A 23,675-nucleotide genomic window follows, 5' to 3' on the forward strand; every position below is an offset into this window, starting at 1 on the left:
GTTGAGATAAGCCTTGCTTTGTGACCCTAGATGCCTAGTACCCTCTACCCAAGGCTAGCCTTGAGTCTTTCTGCCTTAGCTTCCCTAGTACTAAGATTGTAGCTGTGTACCACCACACCCGGTTTATGTGATGCTAAGCTCCGAACTCGGAACCTGATGCACAATAAAGCATCTACCCACCCGAGCTACCTCCCCAGCCTGCCAAGTGCTGGCATTTTATGCCCAACTGACATGGCAGAAAGTGGAAGTAGTCAAAGTGATGCTCTAAAGGATTTACTGATCAACTCGCTTGGGGAATATTAAGCTGTATGAAATGGGAAAGGTCTGCAGTGTGGCTGGGAGGTAAGAAGTCCACTAACCAGATGCTAACCACTGAGGAAGAAAAGAGGGTACATAATTGGAGTTTAGGGTTGCTGAGAAAGGTTCCGCTGATGTTCATTCACCAAGATTGACCTCCAATTAGGTGTCACTTCTAGAGCAAAGGGAGACAAACCTGACATAAAACCAGCCATTAGTCTCATCCCCCATCAAACAACATGTTCTAAGGGGGGGCAGTTCCAGGGTGCAGCCCAGGGTAACAGTGGTCATTATGTCCTAGTCGGTCTTATTAAGCCCCTTGTGCTCTTAATAGGAAAATCTTAATTCTCTCAAGTGGGCAAGATGGCGCTGCAAAGTAACTATTTGAAGGCAACACTGGTGTACTTAAGGAATAATACTGGTGATAGTTCTACTGTATAAATCTCTCAGCTGCCCAAAAGACCAGGCTTGCAACCTAGTGTCTCTTTTTAAATTACTTAAAGTGTCTCTTTTAAAATTACTTAAATTACTTAAATCTGGGACTGGGAGCTAAAAGGAACTTAAGGATGCTAGCTTATGTGGAATGTCTAAACCTTAATTATAGGTAAACTGGTAAAACATTCTCCCTGAATGTCAGCCTCATCTGACCAGTACTGTTACAGAGTCCTCCCTTTATGAATCTCTAAGTGTGAAGTGACTTCTCAGTGAGCAGTCGTATTCTTTCTATAACACAACGAATACTCCTATTGCCTCATGATCATGAAAGTATGCTCAGTGAATAGCTTTTTCTAATGAACAATTATAAGGCCCTGCTCCCCTTCTGTAGGGAAAGTCTGTGAGACTTGCTGCTGCTTGCGTTGTTTTGAGCTGAAAGCAGCCATGCTTAGTCTCTGTTCCTCTTGCAGAGTGTTTGGTTAGGCTACTACTACTACTACTGTCTTAGCTGGGGTTTTACTGCTGTGAACAGACACCATGACCAAGGCAACTCTTACAAGGTCAACATTTAATTAGGGCTGGCTTACAGGTTCAGAGGTTCGGTTCATTATCATCAAGGAGGGAACCTGGTGGCATCCAGGCAAGCATGGTGCGGGAGTTGCCTGGATCTACATCTTCATCTGAAGTTAGCTTGTAGAACACTGACTTCCGGGCAGCTAGGAGGAAAGAGGGTCTTAAAGCCCACACCCACAGTGACATACCTACTCCAACAAGGTCATACCTACTCCAACAAGGTCATACCTCCTTTAACAGGGCCACACCTTCTAAAAGTGCCACTCCCTGGGCCAAGCATTTACAAACCATCACAGCTACTGTAGTTGAATGAAGCCTTTTAGAATGGCTGAGGCGTCTAATCCGTACTTGGCTTCTCTCTCAAATGCTTGCAGGCTCTGAAAATGACTCTTCAGAGAACACTGGAAACCTCAGGGAATGTGAAAATTATAGCTTGGGTTTCAGAATATTAGTGTCTTGTTTGCTTCTACCCTAATTCAAAATAGCAAAGAGGAAGGGCTATTCAGAGAGGAGAGAGGCAACAGTCCACGGCTGCTGCCAGTGGTATTTGCTTAGCCTTCCCTCAGTTGGTTAGAGAGTATTTATTGACCTTCTAGCATCTACCTCCTCTGAATTTAGATTTCTAAGAAATGAAAATGTTTAAGACACCGTGATAGTCTGTCTTTAGCAGTTCCTAGTTTGGTTGGAAGGGTAAAAAATAGTGTGTTATACCTGACCGGGAGGTGCAGATCTGTGATCATAGTTACGATTGCAAGTTGAAAGCCAACCTGACAAATGTAGCAAGACCCTGTGTAAAATAAAAAGCTAAGGGCGTAGTCCAGAGAGAGCTCCGTCAGTCCAACTCCCAGAACCCCCATGATAAAAACCATGTATTTACTTGTAATTTCAGTTCACGGAGACAGAAAAAGGAGGATGTTGGGGGCTCACTGGCCACCTAATTTAGTTTCAACCAATGAGAGACTTGTCTCTAAATAAATAAATAAACAAGTAAGTAAATAAGTAAACAGATAGATAGATAAATAAATAAGTAGATAGATAGATAGATAGATAGATAGATAGATAGATAGATAGATAGATAAATAAGTAAGTAAGTAAATAAATAAATAATGTGGGAAGCACCCGTAGAGTGTTTACCTAGGATGTACAAAGCCCTAGGTTCAAGACCCTGTTTCACAGAAATAGATGATAGACAGCAGACAGACAGGTCTGCATTATAAAAAATTAAAACAGTTGTGATGGCTCATGCCTATAATCACAGCAGTTAAGAATTTGAAGCAGAAGAGTCACTATAAGGAGTTTGAAGCTAAGCCATTCTGTTGAGGGGGGCAGGGTCACGATATCACAGGCCTTTAATTCCTCAAGTGACAAATGGACATAGAAGGACCAGGGATTTGAGGCCAGCACCAGAATATTACAGAGATTGAGTCCAGCCTCAATTACATGAGACTCCACCTCGTACAAAGCTGGGCCTGGGCTACCTTGTCTTGAAGAAGCAGTGCCCAGGTCTTGCATATGTACTATTCTCCTCATGAGCATCCCTCTATTAAATACCATGCTTAAATGTTATAATTGCCCCCTCAGTGAGCTCCAACTCTGTTTCTGAAGAACGGGAGAAGGGCTGAGACTACAGCTCATAGTGAAAGCATTTGCCTAATAAGTGTGAGCTCCTGGGTTCAATATGTGCTACTTCAAGAAGAAAGCAGATAAAAGCAGATAAAGCAGATCTAGTAAATGTTGAGCTCACGCTGGGTGTGGTGGTGCAGGCCTTTTCCAGCAGTTAGGGAAGCAAAGGCAGGCAGTTCTCTCTGAGTCTTAGGACACCCAGGACTACTACAGAGAAACCCTGTCTGGGAAGAAAAAAAGAGTCAAGCTCTGTGTAGTGATTCACATCTGTAATCTAAGTACTTGGGAGTCTAAGACAGGAGGATGGCCGTACTTCAAGGCTAGCCCAGGGTACATGGTAAATTCTAAGACAGCCTGGGCTACAAAGTGGGACCCTACATGGATTTATGTGTGTCAGGGGGGAGGAAGGATACAGGGCCCACACACTATAAATGTAGGAGGAAAAAAACATGACTTTAAGTTCATTTTCTGAAAGTTTTTTTGGTTGTTGCTTTGATTTTAAGTCTAGGGAGGATGAGTGAAAGCTATGTAGGTGGCAACTTAGTTTAGATACTTTGATGGTGACTTAGGGTCTTAGTTGACAATAGAAAGCAAGATTCCATAAAATAAATAAAATTTTTAAAAAAGACCAGGGGAAACAAGGTCTGAAAGCAGAACGAATAGACTCTGTCATGTAGTGCATGGAGAGCATGATGGGGCAGAGGACATGTTTTGTCAGTGTCCTGTGCTGTTTGCCCCATTCTCTTACCTTTCCCACTTATGCTCATGTTAATGGCATAGTGGTGCTCTCTTACCAGTTCACACCCCAGTTATGAACAACAGATCTGTAACCCTATATGGATATCTACAATATCAGAGTGCTTAAGATGTCCAATACCCATGTAAGCATTTGTCTCTAATCAACTACTTCCTAATCACACAAGTCAGCCTGAATCGTGCATTCAAAACTGTGGAAAACACACGTGTGTAAGCTATGCTTGGGCGACTAGTTTACTGTCTTGGAGAGTAATATCAGCTTTTTGCTGTTTTGTATTTATCACTAGCCAAACACCTGGTTATCCAGGGACCTAACTGTAGTTTGACTTCTTCAGCGACAACACTTTCTTTGATTAAAAGTATAGAGTAAGTGCTCTGGGGAGAGAATTTGAGTTATAGATAATGTTGTCAAGATACAAAGAAATCATTCCTATCCCACTCTCGGAAATAACCCTATTAATATTTGAGTGAATAGATTTTTAAAATTTTTAGTCATAGTCACATTAACATATGACTTTGTTTTGTTTTAGTCAATACTTTCCCCTCTTGAGGCCATGTCTTACTTTATAGCCCAGACTGATTTTAAATTTGCTACTTAGTCCTGCTAGCCTCACCCATGATCTTCCTACCCCAGCACTGGAAGGTCATGTTGTGTATCCCAGGTTGGCCTGATATGTTTCTGTTAAGTCTTTCTTCCTAAATCCCTCATACCTTTTGGCCTCATACTCTCACAGTAATGTTGACTTTCCCAGAGCCCTGTTTGTTTGTGAGACAGAATCTCAGATAACCTAAGCTAGCCTCAAACTCTTTTCTTCTTTCTTTCTTTTCCTTCCTTCCTTCCTTCCTTCCTTCCTTCCTTCCTTCCTTCCTTCCTTCCTCCCTTCCTTCCTTCCTTCCTTCCTTCCTTTCCTTCTGTACTGGCTGATTTTGTGTGTCAACTTGACACAATTTGGCATTATCCCAAAGAAAGGGCCTTCTAACATTTCCATGAGGAAATGCCTCCATAAGATCCAGCTGTAAGGCATTTTCGAAATTAGTGATCAAGGGGGAAGGGTCCAGGCCATTGTGAGTGGTGCCATCCCTGGTCTGGTAGTCTTAGGTTCTATAAGAAAGCAAGCTGAGCAAGCCAGGGGAAGCAAACCAGTAAGTAACATCCCCCTGTGGCTTCTGCATCAGCTCCTGCTTCCTGACCTGCTTGAGTTCCAGTCCTGACTTCCTTTGGTGATGAACAGCCGTGTGGAAGTAAGCTGAATAAACCCTTTCCTTCCCAACTTGCTTCTTGGTCATGGTGTTTTGTGAAGGAATAGAAACCCTAAGACACTTACTTTCTTTCTTCCTTTCTTCCTTCCTTCCTTCCTTCCTTCCTTCCTTTCTTTCTTTCTTTCTTTCTTTCTTTCTTTCTTTCTTCCTTTCTCTCTCTCCTTCCTTCCTCCCTTCCTCCCTTCCTTCTTTCCTTCCTACCTAGACAGGGTCTCACTATGTAGCTCTGGCTATCCTGGAAGATAGTGATATGTAGACCAGGCCGGTCTCAAACTCAAAAAGACCCACCTTCCTCTGTCCCCCAAGCACTGAGATTACAGGTGAGCATCCCTATACCTGGCTTGGCCTCAGACTCCTTCTGTAGCAGGAAATGGGCTTGAATTCCTGACTCCTCCGCCTCTACCCTCCCAAGTGCTAGAAATAGACATGCATCACCATGTCTTACTTGCCCCAACCTTGGACCCTGGACACATTTCCCATATTTTCCCACATTATACAAGGCTTGTCTGACCCATTTGAATTTTTTCTCATCATGTAAGGAGATTGCTATCAGTTCATTTCTATTCCTGTTTGGGCACCTGAATGGGGCAGTTCCTTCTATTGTATGGCCTTTCCTCTGAGTTAATGCGAATCTGGGAAATCTGACTTAGTTACACACCAGGAAAGTTGGAAAGGAGCTCAGAACATGAGCAGAATCTGCTGACTGTTGGCAGTAGGCAAGGCTCGGCCATGCAGAACTGTGTCGATGGACCGGGGCTTTGTGCCGTGATTATGGGCTGACACATAAACAGCTTTACTAAAAACCAACTTGCTTTATAAAAAGGGAAGATGTTTCAGACCAGCAGCCATACTCTGGATGACCAACTAAAATGGAATTGATGTCCTTGTTAGTAGAAATATATAGAGTCTCGATTTTGATACATAACGGTGTTTGAATTTCCCCCTCTGTTGTAGCCACATAAAACTGTTAAGGCAGTCATCATCAGCCACGGGGTTAAATTTATTCAAGTTTCTGATGTACTAAGCCCAATGATTTGTTGGTGGGAAGGGGGCAGAATAATTCTTAGAATAGAATCTTATGCCATTTCCCTCACCAGCCTGAAACTTATTTGTAGCTCAAACTAGCCTCAAACTCACAACGATCCTCCTGTCTCAGTGTCCTTTTGAATGCTAGGATTATAGGCATCAGCCATTGTCTGACCAGGCAGCACTGACTAATGTTTGTCTGTATTATCACATTTAAACTGCGTAGAAACTCCCACAACTAAGTACAATCATGTTTTAAATAGTTACATTTTATTTGGAGAGAGAGAGAGAGTGTGAGAGAGAGAGAGAGAGAGAGAGAGAGAGAGAGAGAGAGAGAATGTGTGTATGTGTGTTGCACATGTATACAAACATGCGGTGTAGAGATGAGAGGACAGTTTGTGAGAGTCAATTTTCACTCCTACAGTACGAGTCTCAAGGGTCAAGCCCAGGCCGTCAGGCTTGCACCGTAAGCACCTTTATCACTGAGCCATCTCTCTGACTCTAGATACCTATACTATCTACCTTGTACACAAGGGAAATCAGCCAGATAAACAAGCGTCACAGTACTTATCTGATCTTAGATCTCATGCTTTTAAAAAGTACCGTGGAGATAAGTAGCGTAGAGATAACACAACACTGTGGCTGCGCTATAGATTTGAAAACACCATGCCTCCAGTTGGGGCTGGAGAGCTGGCTCATCAGTAAAGGCCACTGACTGCTCTCTCTTCTAGGGGTCCCCAGTTCAATTCCCAGCAACCACATGGTAGCTCACAACCACCGGTAATGGGATTTGATTCTGGTGGGTCTGAAGACAGTGACAATGCGCTCATATATATAAAATAAATAAATCTAAAGAAGAAGAGGAGGAGGGAAGGAGAAGGAGGAAGAGAAGAAGAAACCTCCCCAAGAAAGAAAGAAAAGAAAAAAGAAATTACCATTCAGTGACTAAAATGAGGCCAATGCAGTTATTCCGTAAAGGTGGCCCCAAGCATTCCCACCCTTCTATCTGCACGTGCTTATGATTCTTGAAAGAGGTGGCATGTATGTCACCTCCCCTAATAGTCTCTGACTTTGAGCCTAGACAGTAAAGCTGTCATAGTTGATTGGTATTTGACAGCTATGCCAAGATATTCAGTAGGGGAAAAAAATATTCTTCTGGTGCTGAGACAGCTGGATAGCCACATGCAAGAATGAAATTGGCTCCTTACCTCACACCTTATGTAATTAAGTCAAACTGTGACATTGAACTAAATATAAGAAAGGAGAACAGGAGGGGAAAACCACATGTGCTTGGGCAAGACAAAGGCAAGAGCAACAAAGTAAAAGAGAGGTATGGCCCCACATCAAAGTGAAAACCTTGGCTATGAGCACGCTCTGAAAATGGGACCTGGTAAGTCCCAATAGGAGAAAATATTTAAACACTATATGTCTAATGAGACACACACCTTCAGACCATGTAAAGAATCAATTAAAATCAATAATAAAGTGTTGTAACCAGCCAGGTGTGATGGGCCAGGCCTGTAACCTCAACATTCGGGTGGTGGAGGCAGGAGGATTACGAGTTCAAGGCCATCGTTGGCTACAAGAGACTGTATCTCAAAAAACAAAACAAAACAAAACAAAAACAAAAACAAAAACAAAAACAAAATAACCACAGTCGGCAAAAGACGTGTAAGCCATTTTCCTCCAAAGGAAATATTCAAAATGGACGACAGATGTATAAAAGTGATCAAAGTCATTAGTCATCAGGGTCATGCAGAGCAAAGCCTTGATGTTGTACAACGTCACACCCACAACAGGGAGCACAGTGAAAGAGAACAGATGATAATGTTTTCTTGGCTAGATTTAGGGAGAATTTGGAAAACAGTCTGGCAGTTTCTCAAAAGGCTGAACAGTTTCCATATGACTGAACAATTCCATTTCTGTATATATAATGAAAAAAAGAAAAGACACACATACCCACACAAGACTGTGTACAGTCATGCATTCCTTAATGGCTTGATAGGAGAAACCTATTACTAGGTGAGTTTGTCGTTGTGTGAACATTATACAGCACACTTACACAAACCTAGGTACTGTAGGCTATATTGCATGTATGTATAGCTTATTGCTTATAAAGCTGAGGTGAACAAAAACCAGGCACAGTGGTGCGTACGTACATTTACAGCATTTGGGAAAGACAGGACGATACAGAGAACTGGGTTAACCTGGGCTATATAGTTTGTTAGTAGCTGTGAGGTTTTGTTTTGTTGATTTTTGATTGGGGGATGAAAATGCTCTAACCCATATTGGGGATTGCTGAATGGTAAAAATCATTGAATTGTACCAGTGAGTTGTCATGTGGTATATGAATTACATCTGAATAAAGCCAGCGTGGAGTGAAGAGCGAGAGGGAAGAGGCAAAGTCAACATCCTGGTAATAGCTACTTCCTCTTCCTAGAGCCCTACAGCTCCATGTGTGTAGCTCAGGTTGCCTTCCAGGGCAGAGGCTGTCTGAAGAAGTGGTTCAGGGTTGAATATCTGGCTCTGCCACCCCTTCACACAATTGTCAGAGGCCTTCCAACCTAGAGCCATAGAGGGGACTGCCATATTAAATTCTGGGAAATCTATAGAATACTTAAGAGACAATTAAATGATGATTCTTTCAACCCACCAAGTTTGAGAGTAATTTTTCCCTTTAAAAATATTTATTATTTTTTATTGTTCGAGTGTTTTGCCTAGATGTATGTCTGTGTACCATGTGAGTGCCTGGTGCCTACAGAGGCCACGAGTCAGATCCCCTGAGATTGGAGTCATAGATGGTTATAAACTGCCATGTAGGTGCTGGAATTGAACCTTGGGTCCTTTGGAAGAGCACCAGTGCTCTTAACTGCTAAGCCATCATCGCTCCAGCCACTGAGAGTAATTTTTTATATAGCAAAAGGCAATCAGAAGCCAAATGCTTGCTTTAACACGAAGACTTCATGTGAATACTAAAATCCAATCCCGAGAAAGACGTGGTCTTAAAGAAAAACCAGGATGGGGATGTTCCTGGATTGTAAAGGAAATGAATGGGGATGAGCTGGGGACACTGGAGTGAGCCTGCCAAGCTGGCCTCTTTCCTGAAGCCTTGGCAAGAGCAGGTAGCCAGCCACTCGTCCAGAGGCCACCAGCTACTTAGTAGAAGTGCAAAAGGACAGAGCAGGTCATGTTTCTGGTTACGTGAGGCTCCATGAAAGTAACCCTGTGTACTTGTCCACTCAGCACCTCAAAAGGAAAGAGGCCATGCTGGAAGAAGCTGAAGGAGAACGAAAGGCTAGCTAAGAGCCTGTACCGGAAATAGAGAGGACGCTGAAAAATCATTCTAATTCCATTATTTATTCATTTAGCGTGTGCGTGCCACGGCACCCTGTGACGTTCAGAGGGCAATTTTTAGCAGTAGGTTCTGTCCTTCAGCCTTATGATCCCTAGGGATAGAACTCAGGGTGTCAGGCTTGGAGGGGAAGTGACTTTACCTAGTGAGTCATCTCGTCGACCTATGGAAAAAGTGGTTTGTTTTGTTTTTTAAATTTATTTTACTTACTTGCTTTTCTAAAGACAAAAATTTAGGGTAGTGTCTCACTGTGTCACCCAGGCTGGATCTGAATGAAAGAGTCTTCCTTCTTAGCTTCCTGAGAATAGTGACAAAAGGCATGTGCCACCACGCCTGGCTTCGTAAGGACGTCTTTTTCAGTGCACACTTGGATGCAGTGTAGCAAGGAATTTATGAAAATGATTTGTTGCTGTGTTTTTTGGTTTTTTTGTTTGTTTGTTTGTAAACCTGCTATGCCAGGAAACACCTATAAACAGCTCAGGTGGGGCTACGCCCTCCAAATGTTAGCTGTTAAGTAAGCAGATGCTAACCGAGTGGTTCTGGAAGAGGTACAGTATCCAGGTTATAAGGATCTGAGAGTTCTGACAGGAAATAATACCTAAAATGTGAAAACTGAGGAAACCAAAGTTTCTTCTGTTTTCATTCGAAGTACTGTGAGGGTGTTCAGATGTGGAGGAATGGCGGTCGGTAGTCCTCGTTTGTCCTGTGGGTTTGTCCTTCTGCTGAAGTCCCATCCCCAGCACAGGCTCCCAGATCTCTCTACAGGGCTTTCACGGATGTCATTTTATTCCTAGGTCTTGGCGATGTTATTTCATCTTCCTCTTGGTGCTCAGAGATCTGTATGTCATGCACTTTTTCTGTTCTCCATTAATAGCAGTGGGGGTTGATTGGTCTGAGATTGAAAAACTACTAACACTTCGTAGTTCAAACAGCTCTGATGTACTGTTTCTTCTAGTTCTATGGGCCACATGGGCATTTGTATGCTATTTCTCTTGGGCTCCTTTGTGGGTCAAATAGAGGGTTTCCGTTGGTCTGGCAGGCCCAAGATGGCCTCAGTGAAAATTGGTCCTGGCTCTTGCCTCCCACCCTGGTTCTCCTTGGGGTCACTCTTCTAGAAGGCGGCACCTGCTTCTTACATGGTGATTCCCTGGTGGCCCCCCAGGGAAAGGCAGATGTTTGTTAGCCCTCTAGAGTCTACTGGATGGCTTAAACAAGACACACTTGTCTCTGAAGTCAAAGTCAAGCTGCCGATCAGTTCAGTGAGGGCTTGCTCCTTGTGGTATGCACATAGATGGCTGTCTTCTTGCTACATCCTCATTTGGAGATGGCCATGAGGGAATAGGCAAGATCTTCTTGTGTCTTCTTTTCAAGTATTTCAAATATTTATTTATTATTTACTTGTTGGTGTGTGTGGATGGTGTGTGGATGTGAGATGGGAGCGTGAGAGGGTAGAGGCCAAAGGACATCTCTGTGGTTCTCTCCTTCCACTCTTACTGAGTTCAGGAGTCAAGGTCACTGGGCTTCTGAGGCCAGTGTCTTTATCTTCAGAGGCATCGTACTGGCTCTCTTTCATTTCTCTTCTGATCTCACCATAGGACTTTTGGTCTCAAAAGCTAATTATGCCCAAACTCCCCATCTCCAGGTGCCATCACCTTTAGAAAGTGAATGTGTAGATTGGGAGTGGTGACACATACAGTCATCCCACAGTTATTTTAACATGGGAGTCTAGGAAATGGGATCGGAAAATATTGTAAGCCAATTAAGAAAGACAGTGCATTATATTGTAAAAGTCCTGACTAAATACTCTGCTTACTTTCCTTTTCCTTTTCTTTAAAAAAATTTGTTTGTTTGTTTATTTTATGTACGTGACTACACCGTCACTGTCTTCAGACACACCAGAAGAGGGCATCGGATGCCATTACAGATGGTTGTGAGCCACCATGTGGGTGCTCAAGACCTCTGGAAGAGTAGTCAGTGCGCTTAACCACTGAGCCATCTTTCCAGCCCCATCCTTTTTCTTGTAGGGTTGTGTAGGTGAATGCTAGGAACCAGGCCCAGGGTAAGCACCATACCACTGAGTCAGACCCCCTCAACGCTGACAACTTTTCAAGATGAATGATTTGAATGCAGCCTTGTACTTTGCGTTTCCGACGTTTGTCTCATTACGAGGAGAAAAGGCGTCTTGCTTACTTCTAACACAGACCCTCTCTTGGAATTGACATTTGTAGCAGCTACATCTGTCTGACAGCTCTTCCGTGACACTTCCCGGAAGCCTATGATGTACTTCCTGGAAACCTATGGTATTGGATTTCAAATGAGCTATTTTCCTTTTGTATATATTTACCTTACTTTCCTTATCTCTCTTCTCCCCCACCCCCCAGACTGATGAGCCCTGAAACTACACTCCTCCAGCCTAGGGAAGAGGAGGGGGTGAAGTATGAGCGAACCTTCATGGCATCTGAATTCCTGGACTGGCTGGTTCAGGAAGGAGAAGCCACAACGAGGAAAGAGGCAGAGCAGCTTTGCCACCGGCTCATGGAGCACAGCATCATACAGCATGGTGAGTGCACCAGTCAGTGCCTGCTACAGTGACCGCCAGTCTCTTAACCTGTGGCTTGTAGCCACATACACTCACTCCTCATGCCTTGACCCATAAGTCCCTCTGGACAGCGCTGCTTCTATGCTGAGAGTCAAGTTCAAGTCTTCATGTTTCTTGACTTGCCTGCTCATTTGAGATCGGTTTAAAGAAACGTGTGGTTTTGCAGATGTGTCAGCAGATACTAAAGAAGAAAGGCAAAGTCTTCTTTATTTTTAATTCTATGTCTACGGGTGGTTCACCTACATGTGTGTCTGCGCTGTGTGAGTGCCTAGTGCCCACAGAGGCCAGGAAAGGGTGTCAGATGGCCTGGGACTGGAGTGACAGAAGGAGCTATGAGTTGCCATGTGGCTATGTGGATGCAGGGAGTTGAACCTCTGGATCCTTTCTCTGAAAGCCATCTTACCAGCCAGGGAAGGCAGATTCTATAAAACTATCAAGAGCTCTGCATAGGTATGATGTCATGTAACAATTCCACATACAACTGGCTCTCACAACTCTTATAGTCACTCTGAGTGTGAAGGCAGGAAGATTGGAAGTTCACGACCGTTCAGAGCCAGCCTGAACTGTGAGAAACTCTCAAAGACAAACATTAAGAGAGGTCAATTCAAGGTGTGGCCTATGACCATATGCAAGTATTGGGTGGAGAGAGATAGAGATCTGGAAACAGCTTGAGAGTCTTGAAGAAAAACAGACCTGGAGAGGTGAGGGTGGAGAGGAATAGTGAGATGTAAGCAGCCTGCCCAGCCACCTGAGCCTGTGGTGAAGTCTCAGCCCATGCTACTGCTGCTGAGCACCAAGTCTGGGTCTGTGACCGTGTAAGCAGCAGGGGTCAGTGCTGATGTTAGTGACTCCTTTTACCACCAAAGGCCATGTGGGCATCCCTGGTCTGGGCTGCCACCTGGGATCATGCTAATGTCCAAGAGCTGTGCAAAGCTGTCCCTGCCCCTCACTAGCTGCAGCACTCCGAAGAACTGGGTAACTATGAATGCCTGGGTAACAAAGTAGACCCTGATATCAGAGGTGCAGGTGAGCTGGCCCTGAGGGTGTGAGTGTGGAGAGCAGGCCCCACCACTCTCCCCTAATCCCTCCCCAACTGTGGCAGGTGGGAGAGCTGGCCCTGTCCCATACTGGCTGCAGCACTCAGGAGAGCTGGCCTGGCACCTCATTTGACAGCATAATAGAGCTTGCCCTCGTGGCATGGCTAAAAGAGAGCTGGTGGGACCAACTCAGTCACCACCCAGGTCCAGATCCAGGGCTGTGAGGTGGCCCATCCCAGCATCTACCTACCCCATCTATAAACTGCTACATCTCAGGAAGGAGCCAGTTCTACAAATCCAAAGCTGCAGGATCTCCACAACACAGGGCAACAACAGGATATCTGAGAGGAGTTTGAGCAAGGATTCAGTACTGATAGTGTGGCAGAAGCCAGAGGCCTCCACCAATGACTCATTGTAATGAATATTTGCAAATAAAGATATGTGGACAAAGGGGTATACTGTGGGACCCACTACAGCTTCCACATGAGATGGGTTTGGTTGTTGTTGTTGTTTTGTATTTTATTTTGAGGGGAGGTTGCAAGGGGAGAGGGCAGATGTGAAGGGATGGGGAGATGAGTGGGATCGGGGTATGTGATGTGAAATTCACAAAGAACCAACAAAAAGGTTTTTTTTAAAAGACATTAAAATAGTTTAAAAAGGAATAAACAGTTTTGTTTGCAAGACCTGTTGTCCATGACCTTAGGTAGGTAATGCTTGAGACAGGAGACAGAAGTACAATCCCAGCTGCAGTGGTGAAGAGACAATACAAAGGGGCTTTATAAATGTTTTCAGCCCAAAGGGATGACTTGTGATGATTCGATATAACCTTTGGTTAAAGAGTTTTATTATCTTTACTGCATAACAAATAACTTGAAAGTGTAACTAAAACTTGATGACCTAAACCACCAACAGTAAATTTTATGAATGTGAAATGATGCCTCATAGAATTTCAGTGGGTCAGGAATTGGGGTGAGGCTTAGCTGACTGGGACTCCCAGAGCTTTCATCTGAAGATAGAGCCACACTGTTAGCCAGGGCTACAGGACTAGATTCACTTCCACAATGGCTTCCTAGTTGCGGAGAGTTGACTGTGACTATTAGCAGGAGGCTTCTGCCCGTACCTATGTGGACTTCATCATGCTACCTGAGAATTTGCATGGCATGCCAGGGTCACCTCCTGAACTCCAATGGGAGTGAACCAAGAGAATGAAAGAAGTCACAGCTGTGGGAGTCACATGGTATCATTTCCTCAGTCTTCTGTTGGTTCCACATCTGACCCTGCTGGTGTGGAGGAAGGTGAAGAGTGGGAGAGTAGGAGTCTGCAAGCATTAGAGATACGTTGCAGGCTGGCTGTCTCAAGAACACAGCTGCTGGGATCCCAGCTCCACCAGGTCTAAGCTAATTACTTTCTCTTTATCTGGGAAGTGAGGATGACCTCATTGGTTAAGTGTAGAATTAAATGAGCAGGCATTGAGCTCTCATTTAATGCTCTTGCTCTTAGTAACCACCCACTCAATTCATTTCCCTGCAAGGTGTGGGCTTGGGACAAAGAGGAGAAGGTTAAGCATGTCGTCATTTCCCAAGTCCATATAAAAGGTGATTAACGTTACAGTCTGTGAGCTCCTTCCCCAAGTCCCCCTGTCTTCCAAGCTGAGGATTTCTGTCACAAGAATACAACAGTGGAATTAGAAAGAAACTTTAGAAATGTAGAGCAATGTTTTCCTAACTCTAGAATGCAACCCTCTAGGGGACATGATATAATGACATTTTAGTGTGTTCACACCTACCACGTCACATGTAGATATCAGAAGACAACGTGTCAGAGTCTGTTCTTTCTTTCCACTATGTACTTCCCAGGAGTCAAAATCAGCTTGTCAGGTATGCTTTTGTGTTGCCCTAAAAATCATTTGTTACTCTGCTCTAGGATCAAGTATTTGGAAAGCCGCCAATGTGAGGCATTGGATTGACTCCTTTGGATTTCAGTGTATTCTTGGGCATTCCCTTCTGTACCACTACTACCAGGTTGAACTGCGTTCCTTAAGTAGCTTCCCTTTCCCCTCTCTTTTCTTGAGAATTGGGGAATATCCTATTCTGTCAAATCTTTCTCAGATTCATCATTTTGTCCTTTGTACCACTTACAAACGAAGGACATTCATTGCTTCTTTTTTTTTTTTTTTGCTTCATTTTTTTTAAAGATTTATTTATTATATACACTGTAGCCATCTTCAGACACACCAGAAGAGGGCATCAGATCTCATTACAGATGGTTGTGAGCCACCATGTGGTTGCCAGGATTTGAACTCAGGACCTCTGGAAGAGCAGTCAGTGCTCTTAACCGCTGAGCCATCCTCCAGCCCAAGGTGCTTCATTCTATAAAGTAACTTTATCTTAGTTGCCTGGGATTAAAGGTGTATGCACTAAGGGTGTGTCTGTATTCTAGCCAGAGGGATTTAAGGTGTTTGCTGAGGCTGAGCCTCACCACAACTAGAAACACCCATTTTTCAGTAGATGATACAATCTAAGGGTTCACAGTGTGATCAAATACACTACAACAAAGAGTTTTTTACTTGCATGTGTGTGTGTGTGTGTGTGTGTGTGTGTGTGTGTGTGTGTGTACACACACATATATCTCACATGTATGCCATAGAGGCCAGAAGAAGACATTATATCCTCTGGAACTAGATGGTTTTGAACCTTTATGTGGGTGCTGGGAATTAAACAGGAGTCCTCTGCAGGAACAACAAAGCGCTTAACCACTGAGCCCTCTCTCCAGCCCTTGATCACTTTACTCTTAGTAATTTAGTCTAACCTCTTAAATCCAATGAAGTAGCTATTTTTAAAGTTTTTGCTGTGTTTGATATGAGATCTATCATCTTACAAAGCTGTAAGAGTACATACAGTATGGTAACTAAAAGGTAGGCATTATTATTTTCATTAATGGATCAAGAAATGAAGATAGCAGTAATTAGACAGATTGTCTGAAACCTCACAGGTAAAAATAGCCAAATGGGTGTTACTGCTAATAAGGATGAGCATGGAATTGGTTAGAGTGACTGCTAAGTTCCCCATGAGCAAAGGCATTTTTGGTTTGAATCTGCCACCATTTTGTTCCAGGAAGAAAAAGTCAGATGACCCCAGGTTTTATGAGAAAACCAGTTTCTTATGCTACAATCTACTGAGTCATTCTGTGCATGAGAAGAGATACCAGATGCCAGGAGTCATTTCCAGATTATTTCCAAGGAATGAGTAATTATACCTCAATTACTGTGTGGTTTTATAATGCTGTAACCTCCATGCCAGAAAGGTGAGCCATGGAAGGTAATATCAAGACATTATTAATAGAGAATCTAAATGTAGGAGCAGGTTGCCTCTGATGGTAGGAGGATTAAAAATTCTGTATATTGAGTCTAGCATTTCAATCTCATTTCCAACACAGGCTTCATTGCTAGCTCTCTAAACTCAGACTTATTAGAAAGCATAATCACCACAGTCAGGGTCCTCATTGACATTCTGGATTATGTAGCCATTAATTTCAGAGGTTAAACATTAAAGCAAGTTAGCCCTTAGGCTTCGACTACAAGGCCTCTGAATTAAATCAGTTCACTAGGTTGAAACTAGTCAGTGTGAACATCAGGTCCTCTCAGGAAATCCATCGTCTATGAATGGTAAATGATGCTTTTATCAAGGCAGGACTTGTTAAATGAGTAAGAACCTGGCATTCATATTTATGGTCATGTAAGTGTCTCTTGACGGATCTCACTCTTGGCAAAGCTAGCCAAAACTCACTTTATAGTCTAGGCTAGCCTCAAATTCACAGCAGTCCTCCTGCTCCAACCTCCAGGATATATACTACATGTTGCCTTGGCTGACCTTGAACTCTCAATACTTCAGACAGACCTTGAATTTGCACTCTTCCTGACTCCACCTCCCAAGTAGCTGTGATTATAGGTCTACACCTCCAGGCTCGCCTCTTTCTAAGTACTGGACTAAATATTTTATAATTTTAATATATCAGGTAGCTAATATGTATATATTTTACTCATATTGTTGTGTTTTTCTGCTGCAAGGGCATCTTGGCAGTCAGGAGCCAAGGAATATCACAAAGTCACACCATGCAGCAAACCTCACACAAGAGATCTATTGGAAAGAAGAACAGAATGATGGCTGCCTCTGATGGAAAGAGAGACAGCAGTGGGCTGAACAGAGAAGCTTGTATAGGGTTTTTGGAGCATGCACAGTGAGCTTAGTGGTAAAGTATAGTGTGCTAGCAAACATGGTAGGCCATTAACGCTGAGTCACAGGGGCAGGAACTGCCAAGTCTGGGAGCTCTGAGTCAAGCCAAGGGCAGGGTGCTTTTTCTTCTGCCTAAGTCTTGGACTTGAGATCAAGTCAGAGCCAAATATTCTTTCCTTGGCCATTTTACCTTATACATATGCATGCGTGTTTGTGTGTGTGTGTGTGTGTGTGTGTGTGTTTGAGAGAGAGAGAGAGACAGAGACAGACAGACAGACAGAGACAGACAGACAGAGAGACAGACAGAGACAGACAGAGAGACAGAGAGACAGACAGAGAGAAAGAGACAGAGACAGACAAAAAGGCAGACAGAAAGACAGAAAGAGATCTTAATAAACCCATGGAGGTGTAGTGTATCTCTAAAACACTAGTCCTGGGCGAGGAGATGCTAACTGAAACAGAAAGTTGGAGGACACCTGGGCCTGCTATGCAGGTTTCAGATCATCTTGTCCTCAGAATGAGATGTGGTCTCAAAAATACATGTCATCATTTTTTTTACATGTCATCATTTTTCTAGTAGATCTGTGACATTGATATAAGTACAGAAATTCAACAGTAAAAAACTCTGCGATTGGAAGTCTTTTAAGATCTTTTGCATGGTTGCCTACATAGGCCATAGCTACTCTAAGCACTGTGCCTAAGAAAGACACTTATTCGAGCTGTGGATACAACTCAGTTGGTACAGTGCTTGCCTAGTATGATTGACACCCTAAGACTGATGACCAACACCACAAAAACTGGGCATGGTAGCACATGCCTATAATCTAAACGCTTAGACTGTAGATACGGGAGGCTAGGAAGCTCAAAGTCATCCTTGGCCACATAATGAGTTTGAGGCCAGCCTTAGCTAGGTAAGACCCTTACTCAAGATGAAGAAGAGGTCCTGGAGGAACGACCCAGTGGTAAACACTTATAGCTTGTGCAAAGGACCTGGTTTCAGTTTCCAGCACCCACGGAGTGGTTCAAGTGGTAGACTCGAGGTTCAGATCAGGGCAGTGAAGTTTTAGAAACTACCTCTTACCCACTGAGGAGGACCAGACGCTCATTATTAGCTCCACTAGGCTAAGAAAAAAATAGTGTTAGCTCATAAAACTGAACTGCGTTGACTAGATGGCAGCAGTTCACATGGCCTGGCAGATGATGCAACTTAAAAAAAGTGTTAGCCCATAAAATCTACTTTTTCTCAAACACTAACAACCTTGGAGGTTTTGTATAGCTTTTGCAAATAGAGTAGACACAGTTTCCGAGTACTAAATATTTCCCCAGCTGTGTTAGCTGTCAACTGGTTATCTTCACTCTAAGGGGAAAGAGATGGAAGGCAGATAATCACAAGGGTAAACCACTCCCAGCTGCAGCAGCTGACCCTGGGTAATCAGGTTCCCACTGCTGCTGTGTCCACACAAATCATTTCCTCCTCTTCCGCTTCGGCCAGAGCACTTTAACAATATCAACACTTTATAAATTAAAGCCTTCTGGCTTTTCCTTTTAAGTCTATAATTATATTAAACCTTGAAATACACAGGAGACCAGTTTTACATACATTATCTTTCCAATCCTCCCAGCTCCCCTAGGGTAGCTCTGCTTATACTATCTTAAGGGAAGAGACATTTGCTTGAGAACCAAGAAAGATGCCAGGTTCAGATAGAGATGGGTGGCATCATCCCAGTAACCAAGGTCACTGACAGAAGTTAGCCTAAGGTTGCAAACAACTGGACCAAATTTTATATATATATACATATATATATTATTTAAGAGAAAAATAATTTTCTTTCTACCCTTCATAAGTTCTTAATGAAGCCTTAAAAGGTAAGATGGAAAGGGGTTGGGGATTTAGCTCAGTGGTAGAGCGCTTGCCTAGGAAGCGCAAGGCCCTGGGTTCGGTCCCCAGCTCCGAAAAAAAAAAAAAAGAACCAAAAAAAAAAAAAAAGGTAAGATGGAAAGAAAGTATGTGAACGTCCCTCAGTTGGTGTGCACTTGCCAAGTATGCACACACCATAAGCTCACCCACCAGCACTGTGTAAACCAAGCACTTAGGGTGTGAAGGCAGGGAGGAGGGGAGGTTTGAGGTCATCCTAGACTATGCATAGTTTGGAGCCAGCCTGGACTACATAAGACCCCATCTCGGGGAGGGGGAGCAGTCAACGTATGCCCCTTATACACTTGGAGATAACCCTGAGAAATTAGCAACCCTAAAAACCCTCGTTCCATTCCAGAATGAAAAACAGAGAAGAGACCCCCTCAGGTTGTCCTTTGACTTCCATATGAATGTGAGGTGGCAAGTTAGTACACACACGTATAATCTGTACATATTTAAATGCAAATATACATATTCATACACATATATATGTAGAAGAAAAACCCTAGTGTCATATATGGTTTTGGTGGCTTTTGAAGTTATATTGCTTAAAGAGTTTATGTTATATGCAAACATTGGGTTATTTTATATAGCAGACTTGAATATCCATGGATGTTGGTATTTAGGGGTCTTGGACTCTGTCCTGTGGATACCAAGGGAGGACTGTATCTTAGAAGTATACAATCTTCTGCTGGGTACCTAACTCGAGTTTTCTCTGATAATATAAGTATTTGGCTGTTTTGTGTAATGGTATGTACATACGTGCTACATCTTAGTTTATTAACAGAACATACCAGGAAGAGCTCAAAGTGTGGATTCTAGAATGTTCCACCTCTCTACCCTTTCTTCAATGTGAACTTCCCATTACTGATAGGCATGAGCTTGGCTGAACCACTCAAGCTTGGGGACTGTAGTAAGCAGGCAGTAGGGAAACTCCCTTTCAAAGAGCGCATCAGAGACAGGCATGACAGTGCTTGCCAATAATTCTAGCACCAGGGAAGCAGAAGCAGGAGGGATGGGAGTTCAAAGCTAGGCTGAGTCCTGCAAGAAGTCCAGTACAGAGTGGGTTATCTGAGATCTTATGTGGAAGAAAACGATGCAAGAGTGAGCCATTCCATCGGGTCCTTTTGCTGGGTGTCAGTAGTTTCCTGGGTCAGCTTCGAGGCTGGGGGCATTGGGTAGAGGAGCTTCTCTCTGTGACCTCAGCCACCTGTGCTGCAGTAATTGTCCTCATGTCACATCATCCTTGCTGTTAAGCTGTGCCTTGCACGAGTCCTCTAGAAAATCTCCCAGGAGCCTCTCAGGCTCTTGATCCTAAGCCTGTATTAGTCAGGGTTCTCTAGAGAAAAAAAGAACTGACAGAATATGTACATGTACACACACACACACACACACACACACACACACACACACACACACACACACACTCGGGATTTAGTAGTGGCTGTGTTCCAGCTGCTCCAACCATGGCTGTTTTGTGACAGCTAAAGAAGCCAGTAGTTGGGCTGGAGAGATGACTCAGTGGTTAAGAGCACTGAATGTTCATCTAGAGGTTCTGAGTTCAAGTCCCAGCAACCACATGGTGGCTCACAACCATCTGTAATGGGATCTGATACCCTCTTCTGGTGATTCTGAAGACGGTATATTTACATACATAAAATAAATAAATAAATCTTTAAAAAGAATCCAATAGTTGCTTGGTTCATGAGACTGCTTGTTTCTGGTTTTCAGTATATGCCAGAATCCCTAAGAAGTAGGCTCTAAGACATGTGGAAGAATGAATTTACCAGGAAGAGTAAGGGCAAGCAGGCAAACACAAACTTCCTCCTTCCGTGTCCTTTATATGCACTGAAACCAGTAGACCTAGACTTAAGGTGGATCTTCAGTCAACGAAAATCGCTCACAGTTGTTCCTGGGAGCTTAGGTTTTAGTTAATTCCAGATGCAGTCAAGTTGACAACCAAGGACTAGCCCTCATAGAGTCCCTCATTTGAACTCCATTTTCTCAGTTGATAGGTTGATATTTCAGTGTCAATACATATGAACTATTCAAGTTCCCTTCCCTTCCCCTCCTCTTCCTTTTCTTCTCCTCTTTTCTCCTTCCACCTCATCCCTTCTTCTCCCCTCTTCCTTGTCCCTCTCCTCTTCTCAATATTTTTCAATCCCTTACTCTCCCCTCGCTTTGCCATACTGAGGATCAAACCTTGGAGTTTGTACATGCAGCCATTTAACGGTACTGCCGATCCCAGAACATCACTCTAACTCCCGAGACTGATAATGGAAACAAAATGATACCATCTTGGCACAGTGTTATTCAGTAAGTGGTTGCAGATTTTCTCTGCCATCGTTATCATCAAAATCTGCATCATCAGATGCCTTTCAGGGAATGGCTCTTATGTCTTTAACCTCGCCCAGTTCAGGTCTTAATATCTTATGATACATAATCTATGCAAAAGTCTCAATCACTCCTTTTGCTCCCACTTCCTCTATTTCTTGGGGTAGAGCCTGAGGTACCTGACACCATGTGGTGCTTCATCAGATAGTAGGATCTACAGTCACCTGGGGGACAGTCCTCTGGACATGCCTGTGGGCTATTATTTGGGGATTAACTGAGGTAGGAAGACCCACCCTCTATGGATGGCACCATTGCTGGGACCCTGGACTGCAGAAGCAAACGAGCTGAGCGCAGTGTTCATCTCCCCCTTTCCTCCTGACCTTAGATGCGATATAACCAGCTGCTCCCAGCTCCTGCTGACCTGATTTCTCCATCATGAAGGCCTGTTCCCTTGCACTTTGAGCCAAAATAAACTGAACCCTTCCTTAAGTTGCTTTTGTCCAAGTAGTTTATCACATCAACAAACGAGCACCAGGTTCACACTGTTTTTGTTTTGTTTTGTTTTGTTTGTTTGTTTTTTTTAACCTGACATTTGTTGTAGCAGGGATCAGAAGTAGCTGGAAAGCTTAACAATGAATCATTACATTTTGATTTCTCACCTATTATCTTGGCTAAAGTTACTTTGATTCCTTTTTTCCTCTTCTCATTCCTATCTTCTCCTTCCTTCTGCCAACTAAACAATTATAAGTGTTTCCTAACTTGGAGCCTTCAAGTGTTGTTTTGTTCTTGTAATACCAGCTAATAGGATTCTGTGCCCTAAAATCAATTTCCTGCTTTCACATCCTCTTTGTAATGTCAGGGCTGAGGAAGTAATTATTTTAGCCTGTGACTCACTGTTGTGATTGCCTTTGGAAAGCTTCATATTCCAAGTACCTAGCACCATCCTTCTGAGGAGTCGGAACTCAAAAACAATTGCTTATCTTCCTGCATCAAGGACTTCTGCTGTTTGGGAAATGGTCCTTCAGCTGCCTCCCCGTAGGACGACACGAAGTGGGTGGTTATGGACTGAGGTACAGCTCAGAGTGTCCTTTACTTGGGGGTGAGTGTAGGAGGATCAGGAGTTGCAGGACAGCTTCTGCATTGTTCTAGGCCAGCCTGCCTGAACTATGTCTCACACACAGTACGAGCACCACCAGTAACGGCTTTCTGAACCATTTGTTGTGATTCATGCCTGCCATTTCAACACTGTGGAGAATAAGACAAGAAGATCTCATGTGTGAGACCAGCCCAGGAGACACCATAAGTTCCAGGCCAGCCCTTTGAGACTTTGTCAAAACAACAAAAAAGGTTTCTGTTCCTTATTAATTTATGTTTTCTTCACTAATGTTTGGGTTTTTTCTTTAATCTTGACAGTTTTTTAAATATATATATATATATATTGTTGTGGGGTATTCACCAGAAAAGACTGCTCAGACATGGGTTTAAGCCAATATAAAGTCCTTATTAGCTGGTGACTACATTGGTGTTTGGAATCCCAGTCTAGCACTGAGCCCTTCCTGGGGTGAGCTTTTAAGCACAAAGGCCATATCCTAGGTTGATATAAGTTAACAAGAGCAGATAGCCAGAAGCGGAACTACAGAAGCTAAAAGGCAAGGTTAGTCCATTAGAGACTTTCCCAAAACCATATGGACTATGATGGATTAGGCCTTTGTTTTAGTTTTGGCAATGATTTTATGTGCAATTTTACAGCCCGAATGGTACTTCTGTTGGGGTCCGGGAGTTGCCCCACAAACCACACAGACAATGATCTCAGTCAGACAGGGATAGTTTATTGAGCATTTGCCCTGGAACTGATCAATCAGTTCCACAAACCAGACTCAGGAGCTGATTGTAACCAAGAACCAGAATCCTACAGAACTTTTACGCCTGGAACCCGTAAACATCTGTGCCAAGTTACCCCACCACGATTTAGGGATAGGGGACTTCCTTAGGAGCATGTCTTTGTTGCATTTATCCAGCTCTCATTGGTTGGCATATTCAACCGTGGCAGGGAGCTTGCCTTGCCTAACATTCATGTCTTAACTCGCCAACCAGGATGTCGGTTACCCATATATACGCCTCTTTCTGCCAAGTAGGATGTCAATTCCCAGGGAAGCTTTGGGAACTTAAAACTTTAACTGACTCCCATTTAAAATGCAAGCCATACTCCAAATGGCTCCTTATATTTGTGTAGGTG

At 43.4% G+C, this 23,675-nt stretch overlaps 1 protein-coding gene across 4 annotated transcripts in view; it reads left to right on the top strand.

The window, feature by feature from the left end:
- The window catches only part of Deptor (DEP domain containing MTOR-interacting protein), a 169,321-nt gene that overhangs the window by 70,666 nt on the left and 74,980 nt on the right, over window positions 1–23,675 (top strand). For all 4 annotated transcript variants that reach the window (NM_001427213.1, XM_063263556.1, XM_063263557.1 and 1 more), the window contains one exon: window positions 11,704–11,882. In NM_001427213.1, the coding sequence (NP_001414142.1) occupies window positions 11,704–11,882 (179 nt within the window). The remainder of the gene's footprint in view (window positions 1–11,703; window positions 11,883–23,675) is intronic.

The sequence above is a fragment of the Rattus norvegicus genome, chromosome 7, assembly GCF_036323735.1.
Source record: "Rattus norvegicus strain BN/NHsdMcwi chromosome 7, GRCr8, whole genome shotgun sequence".
In the NCBI taxonomy this organism is placed as follows: domain Eukaryota; kingdom Metazoa; phylum Chordata; class Mammalia; order Rodentia; family Muridae; genus Rattus; species Rattus norvegicus.